Source organism: Ovis canadensis, chromosome 5, assembly GCF_042477335.2.
Source record: "Ovis canadensis isolate MfBH-ARS-UI-01 breed Bighorn chromosome 5, ARS-UI_OviCan_v2, whole genome shotgun sequence".
NCBI classification, from domain to species: Eukaryota; Metazoa; Chordata; class Mammalia; order Artiodactyla; family Bovidae; genus Ovis; species Ovis canadensis.
Window position 1 is genome coordinate 105,707,720 of NC_091249.1, and position 27,225 is coordinate 105,734,944.

The following is a 27,225-nucleotide window of genomic DNA, read 5'->3' on the forward strand; positions in this document are numbered from 1 at the left end:
CTTCATCCCTTCTCTCTCACCCTTTTCCCCCTTTTCCTGGGACTCGGACTCGGCCCGCACTGACCGCCCCCCCCCCCCCCCCGCAGCAATATGAGAACTTACTACTCTTTTATTAACAATTATTGGAGCGTTCTTTGGAGGTTAAAACAGCCTGAGGATATCAAAAAGGGGAAGGAAAAAAAGGAAAAATCGGGGGGGGAGTTTATTTTAAACATCACCTTTGGGATGAAGAGGAACCATTGATTCGGACTGATTTGGGGGGCAATTTCTGCGAATTCCAGGAGTGCTTTTTGTCATAATTGAACCTTTCATTTTAAAACCAAAATATACGTTGGATCAAGGTGGGGGAGAAAAAAAGCCAGCAAGTCCCTACTTTGTTTCTTAAAGGAATATAAAATGAGCAGAATCTACTCTAGGGCTGTGCGTGTATGTGAAAAAAACAAAACAATACAAACCCAGAATATTTTTCAGGACTCGTTAGAACGGTAAGAGTTTTAATTCCCATTTAAAATTTTCCTAACATTTCCAATGATCGTCTTCATGCTCATAAAAGCTAAATTTAAAAACTTTTCAGAAGAAAACAAAATAATGCCTGATTCTCTTTTTTTACCCATTGCAAGGCATTCTTCCCCTCGCCGTCCCTTCCCCCTCTGGTGTTGGTGTATGTGTGTGTGTGTGCGTGTGTGTGTGTGTGTGTGTGTGTGACCATAGACGACCCATACTAATCAGGTCTCAGAGTAAATAGCAGCGCAGGGCGATCTCAATGTAAATTGCGCTTGTCAGAAGCACACCCCCCCACACACACTTTCTTTCCTCCTCCCCTCGCCATCCCCGTCAGTAGGTAGCTGAGAGGGAGGGGAAAGAAAAAAAAAAGAAAGAAAGAAAAAGAGGAGGGGGGAGGGGCTCTCCAACCAATGGCGTGCGGGAGGCTTGGCTAACCTTAGCCTCCCATTTTCTCTCCCCCCGATTCAGGGCTCTGACCAGTCAGTCGCCTTTGATTATCAGTTGCCAGCAGCCCTTCTCTTGGCTCCTTGACACGAGCTCCATATAAGGCAGCGATCTCCATAGAAACGTGTCAGTTTCAATAGTAGTGTCAAAGTTCACTATATACAGACATTCGCACAGATCCCCCTTTCGGAAACACTGCTCTGCGAGTCCTCCCGTTTAAACGCATTCAATTTTGGGGTCTCTCTCTCTTCTCTCTCTCTCTCTCTCCTCTCTCTCTCTCCTCCGCCTCTCTCTCTCTCTCAATCTCTCTTTCTCTCTCCTCTCTCCCCTTTCTCTTTTCTTACATATTCTATTAGTTGTTTCCCCGTATTCTTCTTTTTCTCCTTTTTCTCCCTCCTCCTCTCTTTTACTCCATTCCTGCAGAAGAGTGAGGGCTAAACTTAAAAAAAAAAAAGAGAGAGAGAGAGAGGAGGAGGAGGCACCCCTTTCGTATTCTTCTTATCGTTATTTTATACATATATGATTTTTTTTGGAGGGAGGGTGTTGGTTCCCGGCTGAAGAGCACTTATTTAAAATACTAAAAAAAGAACATTTTTGGGCGATCTCCAGGGTTTTTTTAACTAGCTCTGTGTGTTATAGCAGAAGAAGCAGAAGAAGGAGCAAGAAAGAGGAAAAGAAGAGGATTATTTATTCGACCTACTTTGGATGTCTCTCTCGCTTTTTTTTTTTTTTTTTTTTTTGCGCAATTCTTTTTCTTCTGATTTTGATTTTTTCTGTTCCGCTGTGAATTCGTCGCCGGCGTGAATTATTTCGTGTTTTTCTCCCCCTCCGTCACCTCCCGAAAGAAGAAGGCAGCGAGAGCCCGGCGCCACCGGTACAACAAAAAGAGCAAAGTGTGTGATCCTCCTCGCTGGCTGCCTCCCGCTCTCCAGCGCTGCCTTCCTGAATGGCTGGCTGCGTCCGGCCCTGGACCTGGCCGCCCGACACCAGCGCGCCCTGATCGCCGCCGGCCGCCTCGCCTCGCGCCCGGCTCGGGCTCACCGCGCTCCCCTCAATCCCGAGCCCAGCGAGGGCTCCCGCCGGGACAGCGGCGGCGGCGGCGGCGGCGGCGGTGGCGCGGGCAGCCGCGATCCCCGGCTCGCGCTCCGACTGCGGCCCCGGCTCCAGCTCGGACTCCGGCCCGGGCCCCGGCTCCTCCAGCGGCGCTCGCCGCTGCAGCTGAGACAGCGGCTCCAGAGGCGCCTGCGGCCGCGACCTCCTCCTTCGCCGCCGCCGCCGCCCTCGCCGGCTTCCTCTATGTCTGCTCTGCGGGCGCGCAGCGCGTAGCCCGAGCGGCCGGCCGGCCGGCGGGCGGGCGGGCGCCCGGCGCGGGTGAGCGAGTGTGTGTGCGAGTGTGTGTGCGTGTGTGTGTGTGTGTGCGCGGGGTGCGGGCAAGGCGGAGGGTGAGTGTGTGCGCGCGCCGTGGCCCATGCCCGCCGCCCCCGGCGCTGCGCCCCGCGCCGCTCCCGGCTGCCGCCTGTGCCATTTCTGATTTTGCAACTTGGGGGAAGAAGAAAAAAGCGAGAGAAGGGAGCTTGCTCGCTGGGGGGGGGTGGGGAGGGGGGGAAGGAGAGCGGGCCCCCCCAAGATCGGAGCGCGGGGGGGAGCGGGCGAGGGGAGCAGGGGTGTTGGGGGGGGAGCCTGAGAGCCTGGGGGGGCTGCAAAAAGAGAGAAAGAAAACAGCAGGAACCACAACAAAACGCCAGCAGGGCGGGCGGGCGCGCAGCAGCAGCAGCGGGGCGGCCGAGGCAGTAGCGGCGGCGGCGGCGGCGGCGGCGGCGGCGGAGGCAGCAGCCGGTGCCCAGCTCGGGCTCGGCTCCCGCGACCCCGGGGCGCCGGGCGGGCCCCCCGCCCCCGCCCCCGCCCCCCTTCCCCTTCCCCTTCCCCTCCCAGCGCGCCCGCGCGCCCCGCGGCCCTCGGCGAGCAGCTCGGCTCCCCCCAGCGCTCCCCGGGCCCAAAGATATGGCAATGGTAGTTAGCAGCTGGCGAGATCCGCAGGACGACGTGGCCGGGGGCAACCCCGGCGGCCCCAACCCCGCAGCGCAGGCGGCCCGCGGCGGCGGCGGCGGCGCCGGCGAGCAGCAGCAGCAGCAGGCGGGCTCGGGCGCGCCGCACACGCCGCAGACCCCGGGCCAGCCCGGAGCGCCCGCCACCCCCGGCACGGCAGGGGACAAGGGCCAGGGCCCGCCCGGCTCGGGCCAGAGCCAGCAGCACATCGAGTGCGTGGTGTGCGGGGACAAGTCGAGCGGCAAGCACTACGGCCAATTCACCTGCGAGGGCTGCAAAAGTTTCTTCAAGAGGAGCGTCCGCAGGAACTTAACTTACACATGCCGTGCCAACAGGAACTGTCCCATCGACCAGCACCACCGCAACCAGTGCCAATACTGCCGCCTCAAGAAGTGCCTCAAAGTGGGCATGAGGCGGGAAGGTGAATATTTCTTCCGTGCTTTTTCTCCCGGAGCTTCGCCCGCCTCCCCGGCCCTCTCTCTCTCTCTCCCTCTCTGGCGGGGGTAGCTGCTGTCTGGGGCTGGGGCTCCTGCGGTCCCGGCCCGTCCCAGCTCCCCCCGGTCCCCGTAGCCTTCCTCCCCCGGCGTCTCCCCCACCCCACCCCCTAACCCCCACCCCAGCTCGCTGCCGCTGTCTCCCCCTCCCGGTCTGCGCTCGTCTCCCCGGCTTCTCCACCCCGCCCGCTGCCTGCTCGGGACGGTGCCCCTAGGATCGTGAGCTGTGCTGGAAAATCCCCTCCCTCTGTCTTGGATGTGCTCCGTGTGTGTCTCTTTCCCGCGTGTGCGTGAGGATGCTTGGAGCTGTGCTGGCATGAACTTGGGGGGAGGGCTGCTTATTGCCCCCAGAAAACTCGGTTTCTGTGGTTTTCGTGTTTTTGTTCTTTTTCATTCCCCTTTCCTCTCCACGTCTTCATTGCCCTTTATTTAAGATGGGGGAGGGCTGGAGGAGACTGGAGGATTCTGAACCATAGATCCCTGACTGCATCATCCTTTTGGAAGCTTAGCTTGGAAAAAGAGGAGTGAGATTTATTGCACTTGTAGTTCTAATTAGGAGGGAAGGGGGGGCGAGGGGGGGCTTCTGGCCTGTTCACTGGTTCCCTCTCCTCTCCACCGAGCTGGGGCCGCCTCCTCCAGAGCTGTGGCCTTGTTTTCACCCCTCTACTTTCAAAGGAAAGTTTGTGACTGAACCGTGCTTTCATAGTCGTGTCATTTTTTTTTAAAGCATGATACTCGTTTTATTTCTTCATCAAACTCCACCCTCTGTTTAAATACTGCATACAAATTACAATTTACAACGGCATTTACCGATCCTTCTGATTTGGCTATAATGCATAGACTGCAGCTGGCATGAGCTTCGACATCATTTAATCCCTGTGTTGTATGGCTTTGGTTTCTTTTAACACAACTTTTGATGTTGTATTTAGATATGCTTCATGTTCATGTGGCAAGAAATGCAGCACTTTTCTTATAAATATATCTAGCCATTTACAGTTAAAGTTTATCTCCTGACAATCATTAAAGATGTCTTATAGTCAAATTAGCAAACCAGTCAATTTTGCAGAATGCAGATTACTTCTTCTTGTAATTGACTTTAAAATTATATTTTATATGCCACAAGAAAAGAAATTGAATTTCTTCAGATCTCAAGGAGCAGGCAAATATGACGACTTCATTTCTAGCTCCAGGGAGATTTTATAGGCATCTGAAGAAAAAAAAAAAAAAGCAACTTTGAATTGTACTCTCATTTAATTGAAAAATAACTGCCAAGTTCAAAACTATAATTAGAAAAAAGTATTCTAGCCAGTTATGTTTTAAGAGTTTAAATTGCATTGAGGCTTGCATTAAAATGAGAATCAGTGCAAACTTAAGAAAATAGTGTACAACCTGAAGTAAGAAAGCTACATCTACATGGACATATCTATATTAATTTGTTGGGGGGGGGGAGAGTTCAGTAGCCCTAACTTTTCCTAAAGTTGTCTTTGTTTACATGGCAATTTAAAATGCTGGCACTGTTGAAGTAAAACATATACATAAAAAAAAAAAAAACTTTGGTCAGCTTTAAGAACTCAAAGCATGCTTACGTTCTGCATTCAGATGGTTAATGAATCCAGTGTTTTTGCAGTTGCAAGCTCGTGCATTCACTGGGCAAAAGCTGGCTGCAGGTTGCTGTGGCACCTCACAGGACAGACATTAATTATATTTTCCACTTTTTTCAATAATGTTTGGCTACTGTAAGTTCAACTTCTTTCTTGATTTTTTTTTCAATTTTCTGTTGCTTTTAACAGTGAGAACTTTGTGTGGGGTGATGGGGAGGAGGGTATAGGGGAGGGGTGCAGGATACTTGTTTTCTATTAAAAAGTTGTAAGTGGTGAGTAGGGTATGTAACTTCTGTCTATTTTAAGGATAATTCCATAGCATTTTTAGAGAATATGGAAATGTTTTGAATAAAACCTGCTTGCTTGCAAATGAAGAGGCAGCTAGGCATGTGCCTAGAACCACAACCTTTTCTCTGGTTTCGCCAGGTTTTGGTTTTTGTTTTACCCTGATTGGGTTCCTTCTGGAGGGGTGAGTGGGATGTCATTAATCTGTGTGTGACCTTGTGGTGGTCGAGGGGTTGGGGTGCACTTTCTCGGTCAGGCTGGGCTGTTGGGGGGGAAGCCCTTAACTCAGGCCTAGTTCTGCCTGGGTCTGGGGTGGACAAGAGCGCCCGAGATGGCCGGGCGGACCGAGCCACGGAGCTGGAGGGCTTCACCCCCACGCCTTCTTCCTCTGGGTGTGGGCCGGGAGTGAAGGCCAGCGCCAAGGAAGATGCTCGGCGCTGGTGGCCGCGGGGACGAGCCTCGGCATTGTGTCGGTGCGCTGCGGGGCGGCCCGGGCTGTTCGCAAGCCCCCTGGATGCACATTGCCTCTTTTCTCTCTTTCTTTTTGTCAGCGGTTCAGCGAGGAAGAATGCCTCCCACTCAACCCAATCCAGGCCAGTACGCACTCACCAACGGGGACCCCCTCAACGGCCACTGCTACCTGTCCGGCTACATCTCGCTGCTGCTGCGCGCGGAGCCCTACCCCACGTCGCGTTACGGCAGCCAGTGCATGCAGCCCAACAACATCATGGGCATCGAGAACATCTGCGAGCTGGCCGCGCGCCTGCTCTTCAGCGCCGTCGAGTGGGCCCGCAACATCCCCTTCTTCCCGGACCTGCAGATCACCGACCAGGTGTCCCTGCTCCGCCTGACCTGGAGCGAGCTGTTCGTGCTCAACGCAGCCCAGTGCTCCATGCCGCTGCACGTGGCGCCGCTGCTGGCCGCCGCCGGCCTGCACGCCTCGCCCATGTCCGCCGACCGCGTCGTGGCCTTCATGGACCACATCCGCATCTTCCAGGAGCAGGTGGAGAAGCTCAAGGCGCTGCACGTCGACTCGGCCGAGTATAGCTGCCTCAAAGCCATCGTGCTGTTCACGTCAGGTGAGGCTGCGGCTGCTGGGAGGGCCAGGCAGGCGCCGGGAGCGCCCGCCCGCCGGCCCCGCGCCGCGCCGCGGCTCCCGGGGTGGCCAGGGCCCTCGTCGGTCCGCGGGAGGCCGGGCCGGGCCCGGAGCCTGCGGTGCCCGCGCGAAGGAAGCGGCCGGTGGCGCCGCTGCCATCTTGGGAGCGCGGCGGTGCGGGAGACGAGGCGGTGCGGCTGCGGGCCGCTCGGTGGCCCGGCCCGGCCCGGTCCAGCGGCCTGGAGCCCCGCGCGGGGCGGCGGCGGCGGCGGGCGCGTGTCTGGCCGGGTTGGCGGGCGGTGGAGGGGGGGTGACGGGGAGGCGGTGCCGTGGATCCGTCTGGCTGCGCGCGTGTGTGCGGTGTGCATGTGTGTGCGATGTGTGTGTGCGCGCGTGTGTGCCGGAGCTCGGCGTTTCTGGGGGAGGAGAGGAAAGGAAGGGAACATGGGAATGTGGCTTTCTCCTCTGCGTGGCACGATCCCTGGTTGAGTTTCCCGACACAGTGAGACACACACACACGGAGAGGTGGCAAGAGGAGAATCCGCGCAAATAAATCATAAATAATCCCGCTTTATGGCTGCCTGATTTTCCCTTATCGGAAACCATTCATGTTTGCAGTTGCTGAGGTTATTGAGGGTCGTAAAAAATGGATTCGATCTAAACAAGAAAGATAAAAAACAAAAGCAATGCCGGAGAACCGGCAAGTATGCGAGGATTCCCGCCCGGAGATAAATCTCATAGCCCATGCAAAGTGCACGAACGTTGGAAATTTAACAGGGTGCGTTAAAAATATCAAATTAAATGTAGGCAGTGGTAACATGCATGTTAACAATTTCTCTTATGATAGATGGTTCAAATTAACTTCCAGGAAAGTGCATTAGCGTAGCCTTTGAAGGCTCTCCTCTGAGCCTCTGAGAACACTGCCCCCCTTTTATTATTGTAACCTGCAAGAGGGAAACATATAAACACCCAGGACAGCAGGTAATGGGGGGAAATATAAACAAAGCCAGAAAGGACGATGGTGGGGAACAGAGCTGCTCAGACTGGGTCTCTGGCCTTGCCCACTGTGAGTAGAGTTAGCTGCCGTTTTTTTACCACCATTATTGGCGCTATTGTTTTTAATTCCTCCATTCAGAGAACAAATAAACCATCCTAATAAATCTATCCTAGAGCCAGGACCTCCAAAGGCCAAATTAAAACCATTCTTGAGGAGGGATGGCAAAATCCCTCTCCCAACGCCTTGCTGAACAGTAAGCAGTGGTATAATCTATCAATATTTCCTGGCTTTCATGCGTGAAGAATCGTATTTACATTGTATTAAAATGACTCTTAAATTTGCACAATATTGTAATGTAGCAAATGTAGTATTAATATCGATCTGAACAGCAGATAATTTATTTAGACAAGAGCATCTCATTTGTATGCAGGGTGGCCTGAGCCGTGGACTTGGACTGCCCCCCTTTTACTTTCAGTGCAAATGCAGGTCTGCTAGTGGGAGAGGGAGTTATTCTTTGCAAGAGGATAAAGTGAGAACCTTAAAACAAATGGAAGATTTATTGAATCGCCTCCTCGGTGTGTGAATGCGTTTTATCTTAATAAGTCTTCTTGATGGAAACGTGTTTTTCAAAAGTGACAAAGAGCCTGGGAAGTAGCGACCCGGCTGCTTTAGTTCTGGCAGGCCTAGAGCCTGGCTGGCTCTCTACTACCCAGCTCTTTAGCCAAATTAATCAGGAAGCAAGCCAGTGTCGGGGAAGCTGGGGTTTTAAAATCTCACCCAGTGAGGTGTCTTGAAGCAGAAATGTGACTTGGAGCTGGACAGAGGTCTTCTCAAGCAAAGTCTCCCTCCCTTTTCCTTGTCCCCTCCTAAGGTCCTTTGAACCCCCTTGACTTTTCTGATCTCCTGCCCTTTCCCAGAGAGAGGCGAGGACCGTGCAGGCTGCAGGGAAGATTGTGGAATTATTCATGCTTTTCTTTCAACTTTCCATCCTAAATTGTCCCTGTGAAAAGTCTTCCTTTTTTAAAAAAAAGAAAGTTTTTCCAAAGACATTTCTTAAACCAAGTCTTCAAGGTGCAGGGGAGGCCAAGAAGTGAACAATGACATTATTTTGTTGGGAAAATTGCAAGACTATCTGAAAATGGAAATAGAGCTGTCAGTAGTAATTCACCCCCCCCCCCATATAACACATTTCCACTTTTGACTAAACTTGTTTTGATTGCTAGCCAGAAGGGAATTCGTGGGAAGCCTTCTCAAAGTCATCCAACTTTTAAGCAAACTTTGAATGATGGAAAAGACAGTTTTAGACATATTGTCCAAGGAGGTTTGCTCCGGCTAAGTATTTGAAGCTGGCACGGGGGTTCCCTGTGGTGGTTTTCACATTTGGCCTCCGGATGGTATGTTTAATCCTTAATATTCTGGACGGCATCCAAGGACGAGGTCATGACCTGAACTTACTTTAAAAAAAAAAATTCATTAATTCATACACCTAAATATTTTCTCAAATAAATGAGACTTTCCCTGAAAGGAGCCATCTAGTTAACATAAATACAATAAATCCATTTTCAGCACAATAATAACTTTGATTTCTAGTTATGGCAGCTGATTACATCTATATTTCCTGAACACTAAACTCTTCTGAATGCACAACATGAAATACATTCTCTGCACCACAAAGGCTAAGCCAGGACGGCCTGAGCGGTAATGGTTATTTATTTACATAATTTCTTTTCCATACACTGTAGAAGAAATATCGAGGGTTCCAACATTGACACTCCCATATAAAAAGCGAGACATGGATTTTGCACATTCTGCCTCCTTTTCTTATCTGGGGTATAACTCATGGAGTGTAAATATATACTCGATCTCACCCCCTGCTCACCTAGTTTTGCTACCTCAACCACCTACTTGGTCTGAGAGCTCACACTGTCGCTCCACAGTTGGGGGGATCCTGTGGCAGAAATATCTGGAGTAGTAATTAATATCTAGAGTGGGAAGCCAGACCCAGTCTAGGGCTCCTGCCCTGGAGGAGGCCACAGCGCTGGCTGGCTGGCACTTTGCAGCAGGGGCCCAGTTATAGGCATCCTACCTTCAAAGCAGGAAAGAACCCTGACAAGGAAGCCAACACAGGGCCCAGGCATGCCTTTCCAGCTCCCTTGGAGTTGCCTAGCTGGGGGACAGGTAGTGACCTTGCACGCTAGGGGCCTTAAGGGTAAACAGCAGATGCATATTTTACAGATCCAAAGAGATGCCATGTGGGTCTTTAAAAAAAAGAAAAATCTGCTGGGGTGCCAGTGAGTCCCTTGCATGCTGCTTTCTCTAAGGCTGAGTGGGATCCTGTGCCATAAGGGGCAGATAAAGCCTGTAAAGCAAGATATATGTAAATATGAGTCTGCCCAGGGGTCATAGAGCAGGATCTGGTTAGCCTGCAGAGCTAAGGCAGACCTCAGGGTCCCCTCTCCAAGCACTGAAGCACCAAAGTGCTCCTGCCCACAGCCTGCTAGCCATAAAATCTCCCTGACTTCCCAAGTCAGGCTAGTGTGGATGCAATCGAATGGCTGGCTGGAGTCATTAGACATCTGAGAGGAACCCAATCTGTATCCAGGGTCAAAGGAGACCTGCCTCAGAAGTTCTTGAATTATCACTAGTTTTATTTGTATTTTTGCTCAAGGCCATAGCCTTGTAGATGAAGGTGTTAGAATGCTTTGTAAGTCCCAGTTCTTGAAATAGAGACATAAAGCTCAAGAAACTCAACAGACACAGGTTCCGCTTTGAATCATTCTCTGTGTCATCTTTGGGTTACACTTGCCCATTCACAATTAGACAGTGTCCTTTGGTGGGGGGGCAGGCATCGCCATGCATGCATTTCTTCACAGATCTATCTATATATTAGCAAACTCCGCCTTTGATCTCTAGTCAACCTCCTGACTGGCTAAGGGCTCCTCTGTGATCTTCCTGTTTTTTTTTTTAATATTTATTATTAATACAGGAAACAACATGGGTGTTTGAACTAGGAGAAGAAGCCTTCGCTTCCTCTGATTCCACCTTCCCCTCCACTGGCTTGCCTCTGATTAGTTGATACAGTATAAGCTGCTGTCTCAAAATAGTTTTAGTAGACCAAGAAGAGCCGCTGGTTGACATGAGATTAACACACAGGTTTTCAGACGTTTCCTTGCATATAAGTGCATTTTTCTCTTAGTCCTGTGACAGGAAGCCTGTCTCCCCAAATCCTCCTTCAGCCCCCACTGCCCAGTTCTCAAGCAGCAGCAGCAGCTGCCCCCAGCCCAGCTTTGTGTCTGATCGCTGAAGTTGTCTCCTTTCTGCAGCCTGAAGTAACTAAGCCATATTCCTTCTGATTATTATACAGCTTACAGAGATGTGACCAGTTTTCAATTACTTGATCTAAGGCACCGATAGAAGTGTTCACCCTCACTAAGGATTTGCTGCAGACTTCTTGCTTGCATAGATAGTGGATCGCAAATCCTATCTTGCTAGAGCCTGGACTTGATCTGATTGCAGGCACTGCCAGCCTACGATTCCTTACCCCCCTCCCATGCGTCTTCTGTGCACCACACAATCTAGGTTCTCCTGCTTGGGGTCCTTTGAGTTTGAGAGAGGGACTCCCAAGAAGTGTTTTAGAGCCGCCTCCAGGCTGCCTATTTCTTCAGGGCTCCTGGACACCCCCAAAATCCAGGGCAAAGGGGGCAGAAGTCCTTCCTTTAATGAGCACAGCGGAAAAGATGCTCCCCTGCAGGCGGAGGCCAGGTTGCTCCCTATAGCAAACATGGCTCCAGCATCGTACATTATTTAACCCAAAGGTGAAAGAGGAAACACAAAGAACTAGAGAGAGTGTGTCTGCAAGTGTGCGCTCCTCTCTTCGGCTCCCCTAGGCTCGGTGGGGGTTTGATTTATATTTTTATTGGTCTTGGGGGCTGAGGGGAAGGAAATAGGGAAGAAGGAGTAGGGAGCCACGGGGAGGATTTTTCTTTTTCCTCCAATTTGTTGTTGTTGTTTTGTTGTTGTTTTTACCCGTTTGCTTCTTATTAAAAAAAAAAAAAGAAAAGGAATGGCGTGTTGTTTGTGACCTTGCTGGTGGCTGACCTAACCGTGTGCCCCTCCCCTGGTCTCTCCTTGCTGTGGCCGCGCGGGCAGATGCCTGTGGCCTGTCGGATGCGGCCCACATCGAAAGCCTCCAAGAGAAGTCGCAGTGCGCGCTGGAGGAATACGTGAGGAGCCAGTACCCTAACCAGCCCAGCCGCTTCGGCAAACTGCTGCTGCGGCTGCCCTCGCTGCGCACCGTGTCGTCCTCGGTCATCGAGCAACTCTTCTTCGTCCGTTTGGTAGGTAAAACCCCCATCGAAACTCTCATCCGCGACATGTTACTATCCGGGAGCAGCTTCAACTGGCCTTACATGTCCATCCAGTGCTCCTAGACCTTGGGCGCTTCCCACCTGCCCCCAGCCCCTAGAGACTCACAGCACCGGCGGGGGGCCGTGGACTCCAAAGCGGCGGAGACACCAGGCGGCCGATGCAGGGTGCGGCAGGGCCGGGCAGGCGGGGAGGAGGGCCGGGGGGGTGGCGACAGGAGCCGCCCACCGCGCAGACGGGCAAACCGAAGCTGCAAACCTGGAGGAAAAAAAAGAGAGAGAGAGAGACTCTTTTTAGTATCAGATCCGGGAACACGTTGGAAAGGAAAGAAAACAGACCCTTGTGTCTGGTGAGAAAAAGAAAACCTATTTGGGAAGAGAGGACCATGAAAATTTTACTAAAACAGAAGGAGACTAATGGACCTTCCAGGATTTATTGTGGACGGATGTGGATATATTCTGTACAGAAAACAACACCCATGAAAGTGGACGGAATCCTCTGTAGAAACACACACACACAGACACACACACCACACACACAGACATTGTTATTCATTTTGTAAAATACTAGTCTTTATTTTCATTTTTTTGTAAAATTTAAACATCGTATGCACATAAAAAAAAGAAACAAGAATTAGGGGAAAATAACATTTTCCAAATAATTATAAAAAATTGTCCTGTGTCTATGTATCTATATCTGTTTTGTATTTTTTTCTGGTTCCAAACCAGATTTCCTGTGATTCTATACTAATAATTTTTGATATAACCCTTTGCTTCTTATAATGAGTGCGATATATGTTGTCGAGGCTGTTCTTCAAGAATTAAAATCGAAGTGAAAATTTAAACAAAAAATAAAAAGAATTTAGCAAAACCCACGTGTCTGGTTGCTTGACAGATGTCATCAGTGCAAGAGAACCCTCCAATTAATTTCCACTCCAATTATTATTAGAATGGGGGGGAGAGGGGGGCAACTTTAAGGTTCATTACCAAGTTGGCTAGATTTATTTCCTAAAACCAAGGAGCTGCTTGGGGATTGTAAGTGTGGAAGCCCAGGCTCTGCGTGGGACAGAGTGGGCAGGGAGAGCGCCCTTTGGTGCAGGTGTGGACAGCAGCCATGGCGACCTTGTAGGTGGTGGGCAGCCCGTACCCAGCTGGCCGGGAGGCTGGGACAGACCTGGTCCCCGTAGGGTAGAGTCTGTGCCGCCAGCTTCAGCCTCTGCAGGTGGGAACATGCCTGGCTGGAGAGGCATGGAGCCCTGGACATAGGGGTTTCAGGACAGAAAGATGCCTCTGCACTTGGCTGTGACTAGAGGCTCAGCCTCTTCCTAGCCCTTCTCTAAAGAGAATTGGGGTCTCAGCTGTGAGCCCTGGCTTTGCTCCCCCTACGGTTTGCTGAAGAGCTGGCTATGCTTTGCCCTTCACTCCAGGCCCTTTGACAGGGGTTCCCTGAAGGGCCCTCCAAGCTCCGTTGGACATCTGGAAGGGCCCCCCCTGTGGCACCTAGACTTGTGGACCTGGAACCTGGGGGTCCGGGAGCTGGACTGGAGCTGCTGATTTTTTTGAGAAGCTTCATTGAAGTCCTCGTGGACTTTTCAGGGCAGAAACCTCCTCCTTGAGGCCTCTGCTTGGGGGTGCGAGGGAGGGTGCTCTCTGTAACAGCTTTCAGAGCATGAATGTTTTACAGGATCCGAGTTGGCACTGCAAGAACACACATAGCCAAGGGAACTTTTTCTTAATGTATTAAAAAAAGCCAGGTCTTTTAAAATAATACCTCTTTGCTTCTCCCCTCACCTTCTCCCCCAGCCCCAAACAGCCATGGATGAGGCCAAAGCTATACTTTGAGAAGTCAGTGGCAAAGTTTGCTGTCTAGAAGTCTCCAGGTGGCTCCAGTCCACCTAAAGTTTTAATGTTCCGGGTGTGGTGCAGCCTGGCACCACTTTCTATGAAGAAGCCCCTGCAGGTCTGCCCGGGGATGGGCCTGAGCCCTAGGACAGCTAGACTGATGAGGTGTGTGGGTGTGGAAAGCCCCCCTGGGGCCACTGGGTCCCTCCTGCCTTCCTGCAGGTCCCACCCAGGTCTGGGCCTCATCCTTTGCACCACACCCAGGGACAATGTTTTGGGGGCCTAGGCTGAATCCTTTGCAGGCTGGGCACCCAAGGCAGGAGAGGTGTGGGAAGAACTCATATTCAGCTGCAGACCACCTCCCAGGAAGTCTCACCGGGCCTTCCTGGGGGCAATGCTGGGGGTGGGGGAGGGGAGCTGAGTTGCTTCCAAACTCTCACCCATCTTTCCTGCCTTTCTTGAAATGAGATGTAAATATATTCATTACAGTGTGATCCCTCTGATGAAAACAGATAAACATTTTCCTAGGTCAGAAACATAGTTTTCAATTAATTTCAATATGGAGGTACAAGGCACCCAGTGTGGGACTGGTCCTGGAAACCAAGGCCCTGGTGTAGGAAGCACTTGTTCCAGGGGTCCGGGGGAGACAGTACTAACTTGGCTCTTGCTGGACAGGGCCAGGGACATTGCCTACAGCCGACAGGATCCCAGTGACCTTTCTAAATAAGCCTGGGTCTAAACTGGGTGGGGGCGGGTGGGCAGAGGACCAACACAGCATAGGAAGGAGAGCTGGCCTTCCCTGGGTCTCACAGAGTCCCTCACAGGCTTGGTCTAGGAACCTGGAGGCTCGGCGCAAAGGAGAAGAGATGCTCTCTGCTCAGTTCTCAGGCAGCCCCACCTGGGGGGCTGCAGGTAGGGGGTTTCCATCTGCCGTTCTCCTGGGTGGCTGGGGTGGTCCCCGCCTGCATTAGACATACGGAGACAGTCATCTTAAGAGGTCTCTGTATCTCAACCAGAAACATGGAACCTTCTGGGGATTCCGAGGCCCTGTGGGCGCCCCCCCCCCAACCCCCGCAGAGCCGGACAGGAGCCGCGCTGTCCGCCTGTGGAGGCTTCCGTCTCTCAGGGGACACGCAGTCCAGCCGCAGGAATCTGCTCGCACTAAGGGAAGGTTTAGGAACTGAGACGGAGACACCGGTTGAGGCTTCCGACGATCAGGAAGCCTTGTCTCTGCTCCCAACCATCTAAACGCTCCTTGGCCCAGCTGACCCGTGGCCGGTGCGGGGCGGGGGTTTCGGGGAGTTGTTAGGGGATGCGGGGTTGGGGGGGAGGTAAGGGCCGGTCGCCCCAAGGAGGAGCAGCCCAGGAAAGTCCGGGGTAGCCGTGCTCTAGATCCTGGACGTCCTCAGACCCTGGGAGCCAGTGGGCAGAAGGCCGCCTGGACCGGGGGCGTCTCTGCTTTGGGTGGTCGCCTGGAGGCCCCTGAGCAGCGAGCCGCGTTGGAGCAAAAGGCTCCAGGAGGAGCCCTGGGCCCCGGGTGTGAGGCCCGCGGGCAGGTGTAGGTCAGACCGGCCGCTGGGGGTGCGCGGAGAGCGGAGCTGGTGTCACTGGGGGGTGGGGAAGTGTAGAACCAACAGCCCCCCACCCCGCCCACTCAGGGCCAGAGGAAAGCCATCTTAACAGGTGGAGAGCGGCCCACACAAGGTGACTTCCTTCTGGAAATTACCTGTGACATCTAAAAGCCAAGCGTTCCCTTTTCTAACCCAAACACTTGCTGGGTGATTGAGAATCTGAGGGGCCTTTGAAGTCGGTTTAAACTACTTTAGCCACCCAGCTTTGCTGAGAACATCAAAAAAAGACTGTCTTGGGGCTGGCTCTCCTCCAGGAATCTCTAGGGACCCGGGGCTGCGGCCCTCAGCCGCCGTGGAAGGACAAGGACCGGCCTAAGGGAGTTAAAATCTGACCTTTGCCCCCGACACGCACAACTCAACCTGCGACCAGGCCTGGCCGAAAGCCCTCCGGTGGGGGATAGGCCCACACCCCCCCTCCCCCGACCACCTAGGGCTTCTGGAACTCTGCCCCTCGGTGGGGGTGGGGGGGTTCAGGCTCACGGGTCTCTGGCGGCTGCAAAGGGGGTCGGTCCGCTCCTGGAAGCCCCGCGGGCCAACTCTGCTCCAGGAGCGCCGAGGATCTGCAGTACCCCAGCACCCAAGGCTACCTGAGCTAGTCTGCTTGAAACAGGCAAAAGTTGATTTTTATTTATTTATTTTTTGAATCCTCCTTCTCCACCTCCGCTGGTAGGCAGCCCTTCTATCTCTTACAGCGGCAGCATCCCCTCGTAAGCTTCTCGATGTCTCAAAACACATCACCTGAACGTCTCCGCAGTGGGAAACCACGAAGGAGCGCTGGGGAGGGGATTGCGGGGAAACCCAAGTGGGGAACTAATAAAACTCTTGTTAGAGGGCCTGCTCGGATCCGTGGCGTCACTGGGCCTTTTGCTCGGAAAGCCAAAGAGTTGTATTCCTAAATGAGTTAAAGACCCATTTACCTCTGTCGTGTTCTATTCATCAAGCCCCAAGTTGAGAGTTCCTAACATGAAACTATTTGTTTGCTTACACAACCAGCTGGGCGCAATTTCACGTCTGAGATATCTATCTGAAAGCGCCCCTCATTTATTATCTCTCCTTGTCAGCGAATCCATTTTCCAGCTCCCCCTCCCCCCTTTGGATTATTTATTTATTTAGGGGGTGGTGGGGGGGGGGGGACTCCTCTGCCTGGGAGGACCTGGGTCTGGAAGGCTCCCAGGGGAGTGGCCGCTCCTACCCGGTGTCTGCGTGGACCAGGGTCGCGGAAGGCGCGTTCGCCGCCACCGCTGACCCCAGCGGCCGGCGGGTGGGCCCGCCCGGAGACGACAGAACTGCCTTTCTGCCTGGATGTCCTCCCCGCTAGCTCGTCCCAGAGTCAGCCACAACCACCTGTGCGAGGCAGGGGTGGGCGGAGGCCGGCCCGGGGAGTTCACGAGCCTCTCTTCCGGAGTGGGGGACCCGAGATACGAGATACGACCCGGATTTGAGAGATGCTTTACTCAAAGCCTCACCTAGTCCCGTGGGGCCAATTTCTTCTCCGGGGGCCCCGGAGCGCGGAGTGAGTAACCAAGATGTAAATAGTTGTGTGATGGGCTGGGGGAGGAGGTGCGGGGTGGGGTGGGGTTGGGGGGGGGGACGCAGCGCATTTATTGTGTGTGCTGAGGGAAGAGGGCTGCACGTGGTTTCAATTTTGAAGCACAAAGAAATAACAGGCAATGCAGAAAATAGGTTTATGAATGTAATTGAGAGGAAAGAAAACAATTAACACGGTGCAAGGTTGCACACTCGGTTGGCCACACCTCACCTTCTCCTCTACCCCAATTTTGAGCAATCCGGGATCATGGGAATAGAGTGGATCCAGGCAGTTGGAGCCAGCTGACAAGGCAACCCCTGAAGGAGATCACAGTGATGGGTGGATAATGTGTCTATCCATCTCCTAGTCGGCTGAGGCCTCCTCCAACCCAGCTGAGAGAAAGAGATCAAATCCCCAAGCCCAAGGTATAAAAGAGCCCCAGTAGTGAAGGTGGAAAGGAGAAAGGGGTGTCTGTAACCGAGAGGAGGGAGGAAGAGAGAGAGATAGCCAGGGATTTCTTTAAGACAGACCAGGCTGGTCTCCGCAAGCTATCCTATTGTGTTGATTTAGGAAGACATTTGCTGTATATAACGTTTAACGCTGATAATATCATTGCACAGCCAGATAAATAAAGCGTTGGCCCAACAGTGGGGTCAGCGATCGATCTCTAGGCTCAGAGGAAAAAGGAGAGAGACAGGGTCGTGCACGAGCCTCTGTGTGCTTGTCAGTCGGCATGCATGAGCCTGAGTGTGTGTGAGCTTGAGGGTGTGCGAGAGAGAACCGAGTCTTCAGCTGGCCAAGAGGCTCATTAGCATTCCTAACCCATGGACCTGCGCTGACAACTAACAGAGATATCCCGCTCACCACCAGGCCTCCTCTCCTTTTGTCCTCAGATCTGAAGGAGAAAAAGATTTCTCCGTGGAAGCTGGAGCCTGAACTTACATTTGGTTGTTGGAGATTCTGGGTATTAAAATAAAAGAAAAGAAAAGATCCTAGGATCTCGCCTGATCTTTTACTCTGCTTTTAGAAACTTTCATCCCCAAGAAGGAAACTTTTTTGCTGTAATAGGCTTGTTGAAACTCCAAGATTAAATGAGACAGAAAATCCTCTGAAAAATATTTTGCCTTTTCTCCTTGTTGACACACAGAGAGGTGGATGTTTATACGTTTGGCTCACAGACACATGTAAAGCTGGTACTTGTAGTTAAAAGATTTCTAGACTATAGCAACCAGGGGTTGTTTGAGCTTTTTGTTTCTCTTCTTTCTTCAGCTTGCTTTTGTTTTTTTTTGTTGTTGTTATGAAATTCATTTTATTTTCTATAATAAATACCCTGCTTATTACTTTATTGCTCTTCGTTGTTTAAATGAACTTCTTTCAAGATTAAATTAGATCTAGTTTTTGTACTATCAGAAATAAGCAATTTTAGAGGTCTCCACTATTTTAAGAAACATTTAAAAATAATATTCATTCAAGCAATTTTAATCACCTTACACCTATTTGGGAGAAAAGTGTGTTTTCACCGTATTTCACAGGGATAAATACGTATCCACTTTGCTTTCCTAGATCCTCTGCCTTGAACCACCATCAAAGGAGGCAGATAGTGTACAAATTATCCCATGTTGACAGATGTTTGTCACTTAGTAACTTCTTTCCAAGTTTTTTTCCCCTCCCCTAAGCCTTCTTTCCAGCATGCTTTGTTGTTTTAAAATATGCATGTCTCTCACTGGAATGCCAGTCACGAGTGCAAACTTTGTGTCCAACCTCCCACATGAAATGATCCTTTTAGAGGGAACTCGATATGTCTCAATCTGCACTTCACTCAAAGCCTCTGAGTACCGGCCACTCACTCACTGGTCCTGGCTCCAAAGTAACTCAGCAGAAACAAGTTTCCTACTAAAAAATCCCCTCGAATGTCTCCCAGGGAAGAAACATAGCTCCTATAATTAAAGGAGGCAACGGCCAGAGGGGGGATGCAGCCGGCAGCCAAAAAAAAAGTAAGAGTTTTATTTATTTGCTGATTGAACTTGTATTGTCATGAGCAGCAGGTTTATCCACACTGAAACTCCTGGAGGTGTGTGCCCAAGAGGGAGAGGTGGCGAGGAAGGGGAAGGGAGAGATGACATAGAGTGGGGAGAACGGAGTGAAGAGGACAGCTGGGGGAAAGGAAAGAATGATCTGTGGGACAATGTAGGGAAATTTCTTTGCACAGGCTTTGAGTAAAAACTTGTAGTGAGAAATATTGGGGGGGCTCAGAGGAGATTAAGGGGTAATTATGGTAAATTCTTGAAAGCAGGGTATCATCAGGAGAAGGGGGACTCTCACTGCTTTCCCTAGAAAAGTAACGTGATAGCAGGAAAATTATTAGCTGTGCTGTGTGTGGCGGTTTCGGTATGTGGGGGGTGGAATTATGAAGAGAGGAACCAGAGAGGAGGGAAGAAGTTCCAGGACTCCAAACAGAGGTGTCAGGGAACCAGAAGCCCTCCACACTCCTGGGCAAAAGTTTGCCTAGGAGGTGTGGATGTGAAAGCTAGTCTAGAAGACATCATCTTTGCATCTTCTTTTTTAATTGGTTTCATCAATTGGCGCTCATTCTGGCCTCAGACCCGCTTCCAGGATGGTTCAGCCCCTGAGATGAAGAACACCTCCCAATCTCTTGGACCACCCCCCACAAGCTCCAAATCAGAAGGAGTACTCAGCCTGAGCAGCTCATTTCTAATAAAAAGGCAAAACTTGAGCACTGATGAAAAACAGATGATTTTTTTTCCTCCCTCTCTCTCTGAAACAGTTACTCTCTTCTACTGATGTGAAGTGACGTCAGCAAGGCCTGTCCTATCCCCTTGGAGAGAAGGGAGTGAGGAGGAGGGGATGGAAGGAGGGAGCTGGGAGAAAGAGCTAAAGAAAAAGAGAAAAAGCAAACCGGAGGAAGAGAGGACCGCATGGGAATGAGTCTTCTACACTCGGGGGGCCCCAGTTCCACCAACAGTGGGCAAAACAATGCTTGCGAAGCCGGGGGTTGGTAGAACACCTTTCTCTCCTCTACCGCGATCTACATATTCTAACATATGGAAAGCTTACAGGCCCTGTGCACTTATAGAAGCCGATAATGCATTAGCTCTCAGCAATATTTACAGCACCACTTTTAATACACACCAGATGGTTCGCGACTGTGCCGCCCCAGCCAGCTCACTCCTCGATTTTACTCGGCGGCACTTTGTTGCAATTACGCTCCATGCTGAGACCAATTTTATTGGTGACCTATTTTTCATATTTTGTAGCATTTTATGTTAAAAAAAAAAAAACACCTCCTCTCTGGCCTTTTTGTAAAGGGCAGCGCGCAGGAAGGGAGAGCTTAGGAGGACGGCGGGACTGTCTAGGTGGATATTAATATTTATCATGATGTTCCATACCTCGGGTTTAAGTGAGTCAACCGGATAGACATAAGTACTCCGGTCATTATGTTTGTTCACTCACCCCCCTGTTTGTCAGACCCCCACGGACTGTCTACAGGGCGCGCTTGCCTCCGAGTCAATACATCAGACCATAAATATTGTATTCCATTAATTATCACGCCACTGGCTGATCCCGGGCGCCGGCGTCCTCGAGCGACGCAGGGCAAATGAGGACGCTTCCTGAGCAGATTTCTAGGCTGGGAACCCGCGGAAATTGCCGCAGAGCCTGGGAATTCCTAGAGCCCGAGCGCCCGGCTCGACTCGGGCTGGGCCCAGACCGGCTGCCTGGGGAGGGAGGCGGCTGCGGAGGCCCGACGCCGCCAGGAGCGCTCGGTACCTGTTATCTTGCCACGCAGAAGGCCACAGGGAGAATCCCATTTGGCACACCCGGAAAGGCTTTCAACTTTATCTCCTGTCATGTAAATATCCCCGAGTGCCCGACTGTGGACTTTGTTTTGCCCCGAACAATATAAATATCCTATTTGCTACCACGCAGGTGTGCGCTTCCTAGTCGAACTCTCTCTCTTTTTTTCTCCCTCGTTTATAGTAACTCTATATACCCACCCCATCCCCTGTTTTAAAGAAGAAGAAAAAAAATCACAGATGTTTACTTTATGGATATAACCTATACCATGGTTAGGCTGAGAATAATATGCCTCAACTCACAGTCATTTAGCAAATAATAGAGGCGTTCTGGATGCTTTCCAACGTTACACATGTACTTGGTCATAAAATGATACGTGAAAAAATTAACATCTGCTTTCCTAAAATAAAGTGTGCCAAGTAGCTTTTTATGAATGCGTTCCTCATTTTAAAAAGAAATATGGAGAGATAAACTGGCACCCAGATGTATAGCATATTTATAATGGTTTTCGGATTTAAAGGTAGTGTATTCATTGCACAAGGCATTTTAAAACTGATGGTTTAAAAAGCTACTTAACCCCAGACATCTTCGCATCCTGAAGAGTCTTTCACATTTTATTATTTAAAGAGGAATTTGTCATTGTGTATCAAGGCAGAACTACGGCAAGTCCGGGCACTGCAGCCTGAACTCAACAGAAATTCCAACTCGCCTTTTATTTACCTAATTTCTCAGCAAGGTTCCCAGGCCCTTAAGAAGGCAGAGCTGGAAAGTTTAGTTGGGCTCTTTTTTGTTGTTGTTTAATTCCACTATTAGGAAATGAGGCCTACCTTTGAATTATTTCATTAGGGTTTGGCCTTTTGGGGGAAGGGGTGGGAACCATAATCATTAGTGGCTTTTTATTATTTCTACAATAAATGGCTAGATTCTTTGTTGAATAAGCTGCTTGAATGTTTTGCAGATGTTCCACTTAGACCAAATCTGACCCCCTATTTCCTCCCAAATAAGTCGCTTAAACTCTCCCACTGCTCGGGAGCATACTCCCCCATCCTGGCAACTTTATAAGTGCGGGGCATATTCTTATGAAATTTCCACCTAACTGCACACACACATACATTTACACACACACGCACTCCCACCCACTGAGCCTCTGAGCGTGGCAGAGGGTAAGAGAAGATAAAAAAGAGAGAGAGAGAAACTGGTGGGGCCGAATGGGGTGGAGGAGGGAAGTCAGTACAGTGGTTACACCCTGCGCAGAGCGCGCCCGCCCTGGGCCCCTCACCCCTTCTTTGTGCCTCGGGTTTGAAACATGGGGGGTGGCCCCGGTCCGCGGGCCCCAAAGTGCCAGGAATCTTGATCTGCCCGGCGCCTGGGGCGTCGGCCTGGGGCCAGCCCCGCGGTCACCCTCCGCCACCCCACCCCGAGCATCCTTCCCGTGGCGGCCGCGCGTGGGTACCCGGGCCGAACAAAGGGCTCCGTGGGGCGCGGGGCGCGGGCGCCTGAGCGGCCGGAGCGCCGCGGGGAGGGCCGGCTTGCCCGGGGTGCCCAGGGGCTTCGGGACGTGCAAGGCGCGCCGGGCCGCGCTCCGCGCGCTGAGAAGTACTTGTCTGGCTCCGCGTTGGAGAAGCCGCACCTCTCATCTCTCCAGCTCTTACTTGAAAAAGCACTTGGAAGAAACTCGTGTGTGTGTGTGTGTGTGTGCGTGCGTGTGTGTGTGTGCGCGTGTGCGCGCGCGGGGAGGGCCGCAGGGTGGGCCGGGGCCAGGCGGCGAGGCTGAGGGGGGCCGGCTGGGTGGGTGGATGGGGAGGAGGTTTGGAGGCACAGCTCCTTTCTGAGTGACAGGACTCCTTTTCAAAGAGCTGAACGGCCAGGGGGGTTGGGGAGAAGCTCCTAAAATGAAGGGGAGAATTTTCAAGGTTTCTAAGAGTTCCTTCCCACCCCTTCCCTCTCCTTAAAGACAGAGATCTCTTTTTCCTTGTCTTTCCCTTTTTCTTTCTTTTTAAGGTGGGAAGTGCGCTTGCCAGCGTGTCTCACTGTGTTTCAGGAGGAGAAACAAAAAGATCCATTAGCTTAAAAAAAATCTTCTGGGGTTTGTAAAAAACTATTGAAACATTTTAACATGTTCTTGTGGATTCACTGACCAAAGTGGAATGGTCAAGCTCTCAGACTAAGGTCTTCAAAGATGTGAGGGTAAGAAAGTTTCCCCTCATCCCAATAACAAAACCCATCACGAGTTTACTTCTTCCTAGAAAAGAGTGTGTCCTTATTAGAACACTTCGAAGGTGTTGGATGCCTCTGAGAAATCAGGCTGGAAAAGTAAAGCTCATCATCACACACCCGCCAAGTTTTGCAGCCTGTCTGGATTTCCAACTTAACCTTAGAAACACGTTTATTATGTCCATTCTCAACCTCAGCTTTTTTTTTTTTTTAAAGTGTTGTTGAAGGACCATGCCTTAGAGAGGAGAAAAACCTTCTTAAAAAAAAAAAAAGATTTAAACCCACAGTTCCAGTTGTTTGTTGTTGTTATCATGATTATGATGGTTATTATGTCATCCCTCCTTTTTGCACTTGATCTGATGAGAGAACTTTTTTAAAGAGTGTGAAATGAAGGACACAAAGACAGTATATCAATGAAAAGAAGAAAGTGGCCCTTTTAATGAGAACTAAAGAAAACCCAAATGTAGATGAAGTGTACCGTAAAAGCTGCTTCAAAGTCCATCTTAATTCCCTTGGGCTCAGCCATCACAAACATGTGATAATTGGGAGTTCTGCAGGGAGGTAAGGCGGCTGTGGGGTGGGGAGCCTACACACCACATTCCCTGCCCTCGAATTCCAAATATGTTTTAACCAAGAACTTGGAGACCTTATAGAACACAGATTTGGCTACTCAACTTTCAAATGCTATGTGCCCATTAGAATATTTTTTTTTTTCTTTTTGAGTGACTGGGCTCACAGAGGGAGCTTCATCCTTCACCCCACTTCACCCCCCAGCAGGTCAGAATATGCTGGGCCATATTCTAGGTTTTGACTATTATTTTGTGATCAACTCTGTTTAATTTTCTATTTATTTTCGGATCTCGGCCTTTCTGGATCACAGAAGTCCCCACAAACAACCCAGCAATAAATCTGAACAAAAATAAGACAGATTTCCTCATCGATGTGTAATAAAGTTAAAGGACATTGTTTTGCCAGACAAGCGCTAAGTAGAAAATAAATCTCAGGGTCTGGGGAAACAAAACGGAGCGCTGCTGGCATGTGTGTAAATTTACTTTTAAAAGCAATAAATCAATGTTAAATTAAACAGCTGGGTACCCTGTCTAGGAGAAGCTTCCGTGTTTAAGAAGACCTTGATGGGAGAAATGTGCTATTTAACTAGACACCAATAACAAAAAAAAAGTTAAATTTTTATTGTGATCTGAGGCAAGACTGGCCTGGGAACTTCTCTGAACTTCAGAGAGGAAAAGGGGAAGAGGAGGCAGTGTGAATTGTACCTACAATTTCCATCTTCAGATCTTTACATGTGTTTTGAGGCATAAGAAGACAAGGAGGTTTCATAGAAACATTTTAGATGCTTTGTAAATTGTTGCTTAAGCTCCTTACTGGCTTAGGTTTGTTAAGTGGGTTATGATTTTAGGGGATTTTTTTTCCTGTAAATACTATAACCTGTGGAGATGTTTTAATGAACATTTTGAGTATATTCTTATCTAGCGGTTCCTTGATTCTCAATGTGGTGGTTTTGCACAGTAAATAGATTAGCAGAAAATAGAGAATTGCTATTTCATATCTACTATGCCATGCCTTTTTTCACAGAGACGCAAACCTGAGATTGGGGTAGCATTTAAAACTCATTTGGAATATTTTAATATTCATTTCCTAAGGTTTTTGTTTGGTTGGTTAGGTTTTTTTTTTTTTTTTTTACAAAACACTTCACTGGGAAAATTTGTATGTGTGGGGTGGGGGCAGGGGACAGAACAATAGAAAACCCAAGCTCTGCCTTCTGTATTCTCTGAATCAATGAGTTATTATAAAGACAATATTCAGTAGCAGGAAATTAGGAGTAGTTTAAGGCTAACGTGTATGTACATGGATTTCCCCCACCACCAATCTGTAAATGAAATTCCGGAAAGAACCAACAGAAATACTTTAGAGAGCAGATATGAGATGAACCCCTTAGTCTTCTGAATTCAGACCGACTTAGTTTAAAGGAAAAATATGGCATTTTTGCCTATCCAGAAACCAGCGATTTTTTTCTTGATTTCCTTCACATCACAAATCTCAGAAGCTGTGTTTTGTTAGCTCAGTTCCACAGAATATTCATATAATTAGGTAATATCATTCAAACCCTTAAAGATGGGGAAAGTGCTGTTTTCACCCCTCAAGCTACAAACTAACAGGGCTATTTGGCAGCTTGCTGGCCACCTTTGGACTTTGCTTCAGCCAAAGGAGATATCAAAGACCTGGTTGCCTGGAGAAGAATAAAGTTATATTATTTATATTTTGAAGGCAGCATCCAGTTTCCATGACCAGCCCTGCCTTGTTAAGGAAATCTGTGTCTCATGCCACTCAGAGATGGCTCGAATCGCCTGTCAGGAGACGTCTAGGCAGACTTGTAAACTCAGAATGACTTCTCAAATCCTGCTAGGATTTCTCAGCGATGTGCTTTCCTCTGCGCTGAAGCCCTGAGAGTCATGTCAGCCCAAGGTGAGCCTTTCAGGCACTGATCTTTGTCCCCATCCGGAGAGGAAGGTGCAGAATTAGCTAGCTGCGGCGCTGGTTTTAGAGGTGGGATGATGGAAACGGCAAGGCCGCTTGTTCTAATTAAAGACAATAAGCAACCCTGTGAGGAGCTGTCCTTTAGCCTTAGCTTGAGGCAGAAAGGGTCTGTCTCACCTCAGTAGTTAAGTCTGTGTGAGTTGGCTGGTGGGGCGAAGAGCAGAAACCCCGCAAGTAGCGCTGGGTTCAGGTGAGACAGGGCCAGTGGTTAAGTCGCAGCGAGTGCCTCTCAAGCCCCCCTTTACCTCCCAATTCCCTAGCTGCTCTGTGCTCTGTGCTTGACTTTGATTCTAACTTTGCTTGCTAGATGGCGCTCGGTGTCTCAGGACTTTGCATTTCAGAATTAAAGCAGCTTTTTAGCACCGTTGTTCTCAACTAGTTGTGGGCATTTGATTAGCACAGTGCTGGTAATGCTCTAACTGCCCTTGTTTCTGTCAGCCTTGTTCACTTTTTGATTAAGGTAGCCCCCAGATGGGAGCTGCCCACCTTCATCTGTATAATAATAAAATTTAGTGCAACTCTGCACCTGAATTTAGGGCACATTTATGCCTCAATTACCAGTTCTGATGCATTTCAAAAAGCACTTGGGTAACTTTTCCTCCAGTAATCTGATTGAGGTTTTCAGGAAGAAGATAAATCAGCAGGTCCAGAGAGTTAGTTACAGCCTTTGAGGTTTACCACCAAGAGTTAACCTCCCGCTCCCACCACTAATACCTATTTCCATTTCAAGATGAGTCAAGCTAGTCTTAGGAAACTTACTGCTTTGATTTATCGTTATGGTATACCATGCATTGATTTTAAAGTATTATCATTTGTTTAAAGACCAAATACTAAATTTCAGGTCCATAAAGAAATATGTTTCAATATTAGTAATAAAAGCCACCATAAAGCTTGTGAAGGGTGATTTGTGGATTCTAAATGTATATTTATTTTAATCACGAGGTGATTCTTCTCAGATATTCAGAACACTTAAAAAAAAAAAACCCTTTGTGTGGAAGCACAAAGAGACAGAATACCAACAGTTCTGTTTCTGATGGAAAAAAAATTAAGATGAGCCCAAAGGACCTGATACTGTTTTGTCGAATGAAGATGTCACTTTCACAGCACTCACTGTTCTCAAACCGTTGTGTGTCCCTCAAAGAAAAGGTTGCAGGTGAGGAAGGCAAATGGGGGGGGGGACCCTCCATGTAGGTATTTTACAAACATTTTGACAAAAGAGAATGTAACTGGTTACTTGTCTTTTGGATTCAGAGAACTAATTTGTATAGAAATGTCCCATCTTCAGGAAAATCGGTAACACTCAGAGCTGGGTGGTTTGGAAACCTTTTGTCAAACCATGGCTGCTTTGGTGGAGAACCCGGCAAATCCTCTCTCTAGGTGTTAGGCTAAAACTAGCAGGCGCTGAAAACCTAAAGCGGAAAATTTACAACTTGATCAGCCCCAACCACAAACCAAAAAACTTGCTACTGGTGCAAACATACGTTCCAGATTAAGTTAGGCAAATGGCTCTCGTTTTCTCAGGGTTGAAAGTTGATCAGGAAAATTCAAAATTGAGTAAACTGTGCTTCCAGTGGATCACCGGATCCTCTAATGCTTATAAATCCCTCCCAACCACTTACTCAAGAGCTAATATATTTTATTACCTTCTTGAGAGCTTAGTTTACAATCTCTGGCAAATTTAATCCAATCAGGTTTTACTTTCCAGGAACACATATAGTTTTAAAAGTTGGGTAAGTTGAAAAACTAGGTGTATTCTCTTCTCTAATGTTAAACTGCTAGATAGCTATTTCTTCACATACACACTAACTTT

At 49.6% G+C, this 27,225-nt stretch overlaps 1 protein-coding gene and 2 long non-coding RNA genes across 3 annotated transcripts; all 3 read left to right on the forward strand.

Moving 5' to 3' along the window:
- Positions 1-2,671: 2,671 nt before the first annotated feature.
- NR2F1 (nuclear receptor subfamily 2 group F member 1) lies at positions 2,672-12,702 on the forward strand. The gene is made up of 3 exons (XM_069590119.1): positions 2,672-3,415; positions 5,926-6,453; positions 11,617-12,702. The coding sequence occupies exons 1-3, from the start codon at positions 2,950-2,952 to the stop codon at positions 11,895-11,897; spliced, it is 1,275 nt and encodes a 424-aa protein (XP_069446220.1). The 5' UTR covers positions 2,672-2,949; the 3' UTR covers positions 11,898-12,702.
- Positions 12,703-16,498: 3,796 nt separating this feature from the next.
- On the forward strand, positions 16,499-18,177 carry LOC138440517 (uncharacterized). Its single transcript, XR_011257066.1, has 2 exons — positions 16,499-16,817; positions 17,726-18,177. It is a non-coding gene; the product is annotated as an uncharacterized lncRNA (long non-coding RNA).
- A 465-nt stretch (positions 18,178-18,642) lies between these two features.
- Positions 18,643-19,580, forward strand: LOC138440518 (uncharacterized). The gene is made up of 2 exons (XR_011257067.1): positions 18,643-18,826; positions 19,434-19,580. It is a non-coding gene; the product is annotated as an uncharacterized lncRNA (long non-coding RNA).
- Positions 19,581-27,225: the final 7,645 nt, after the last annotated feature.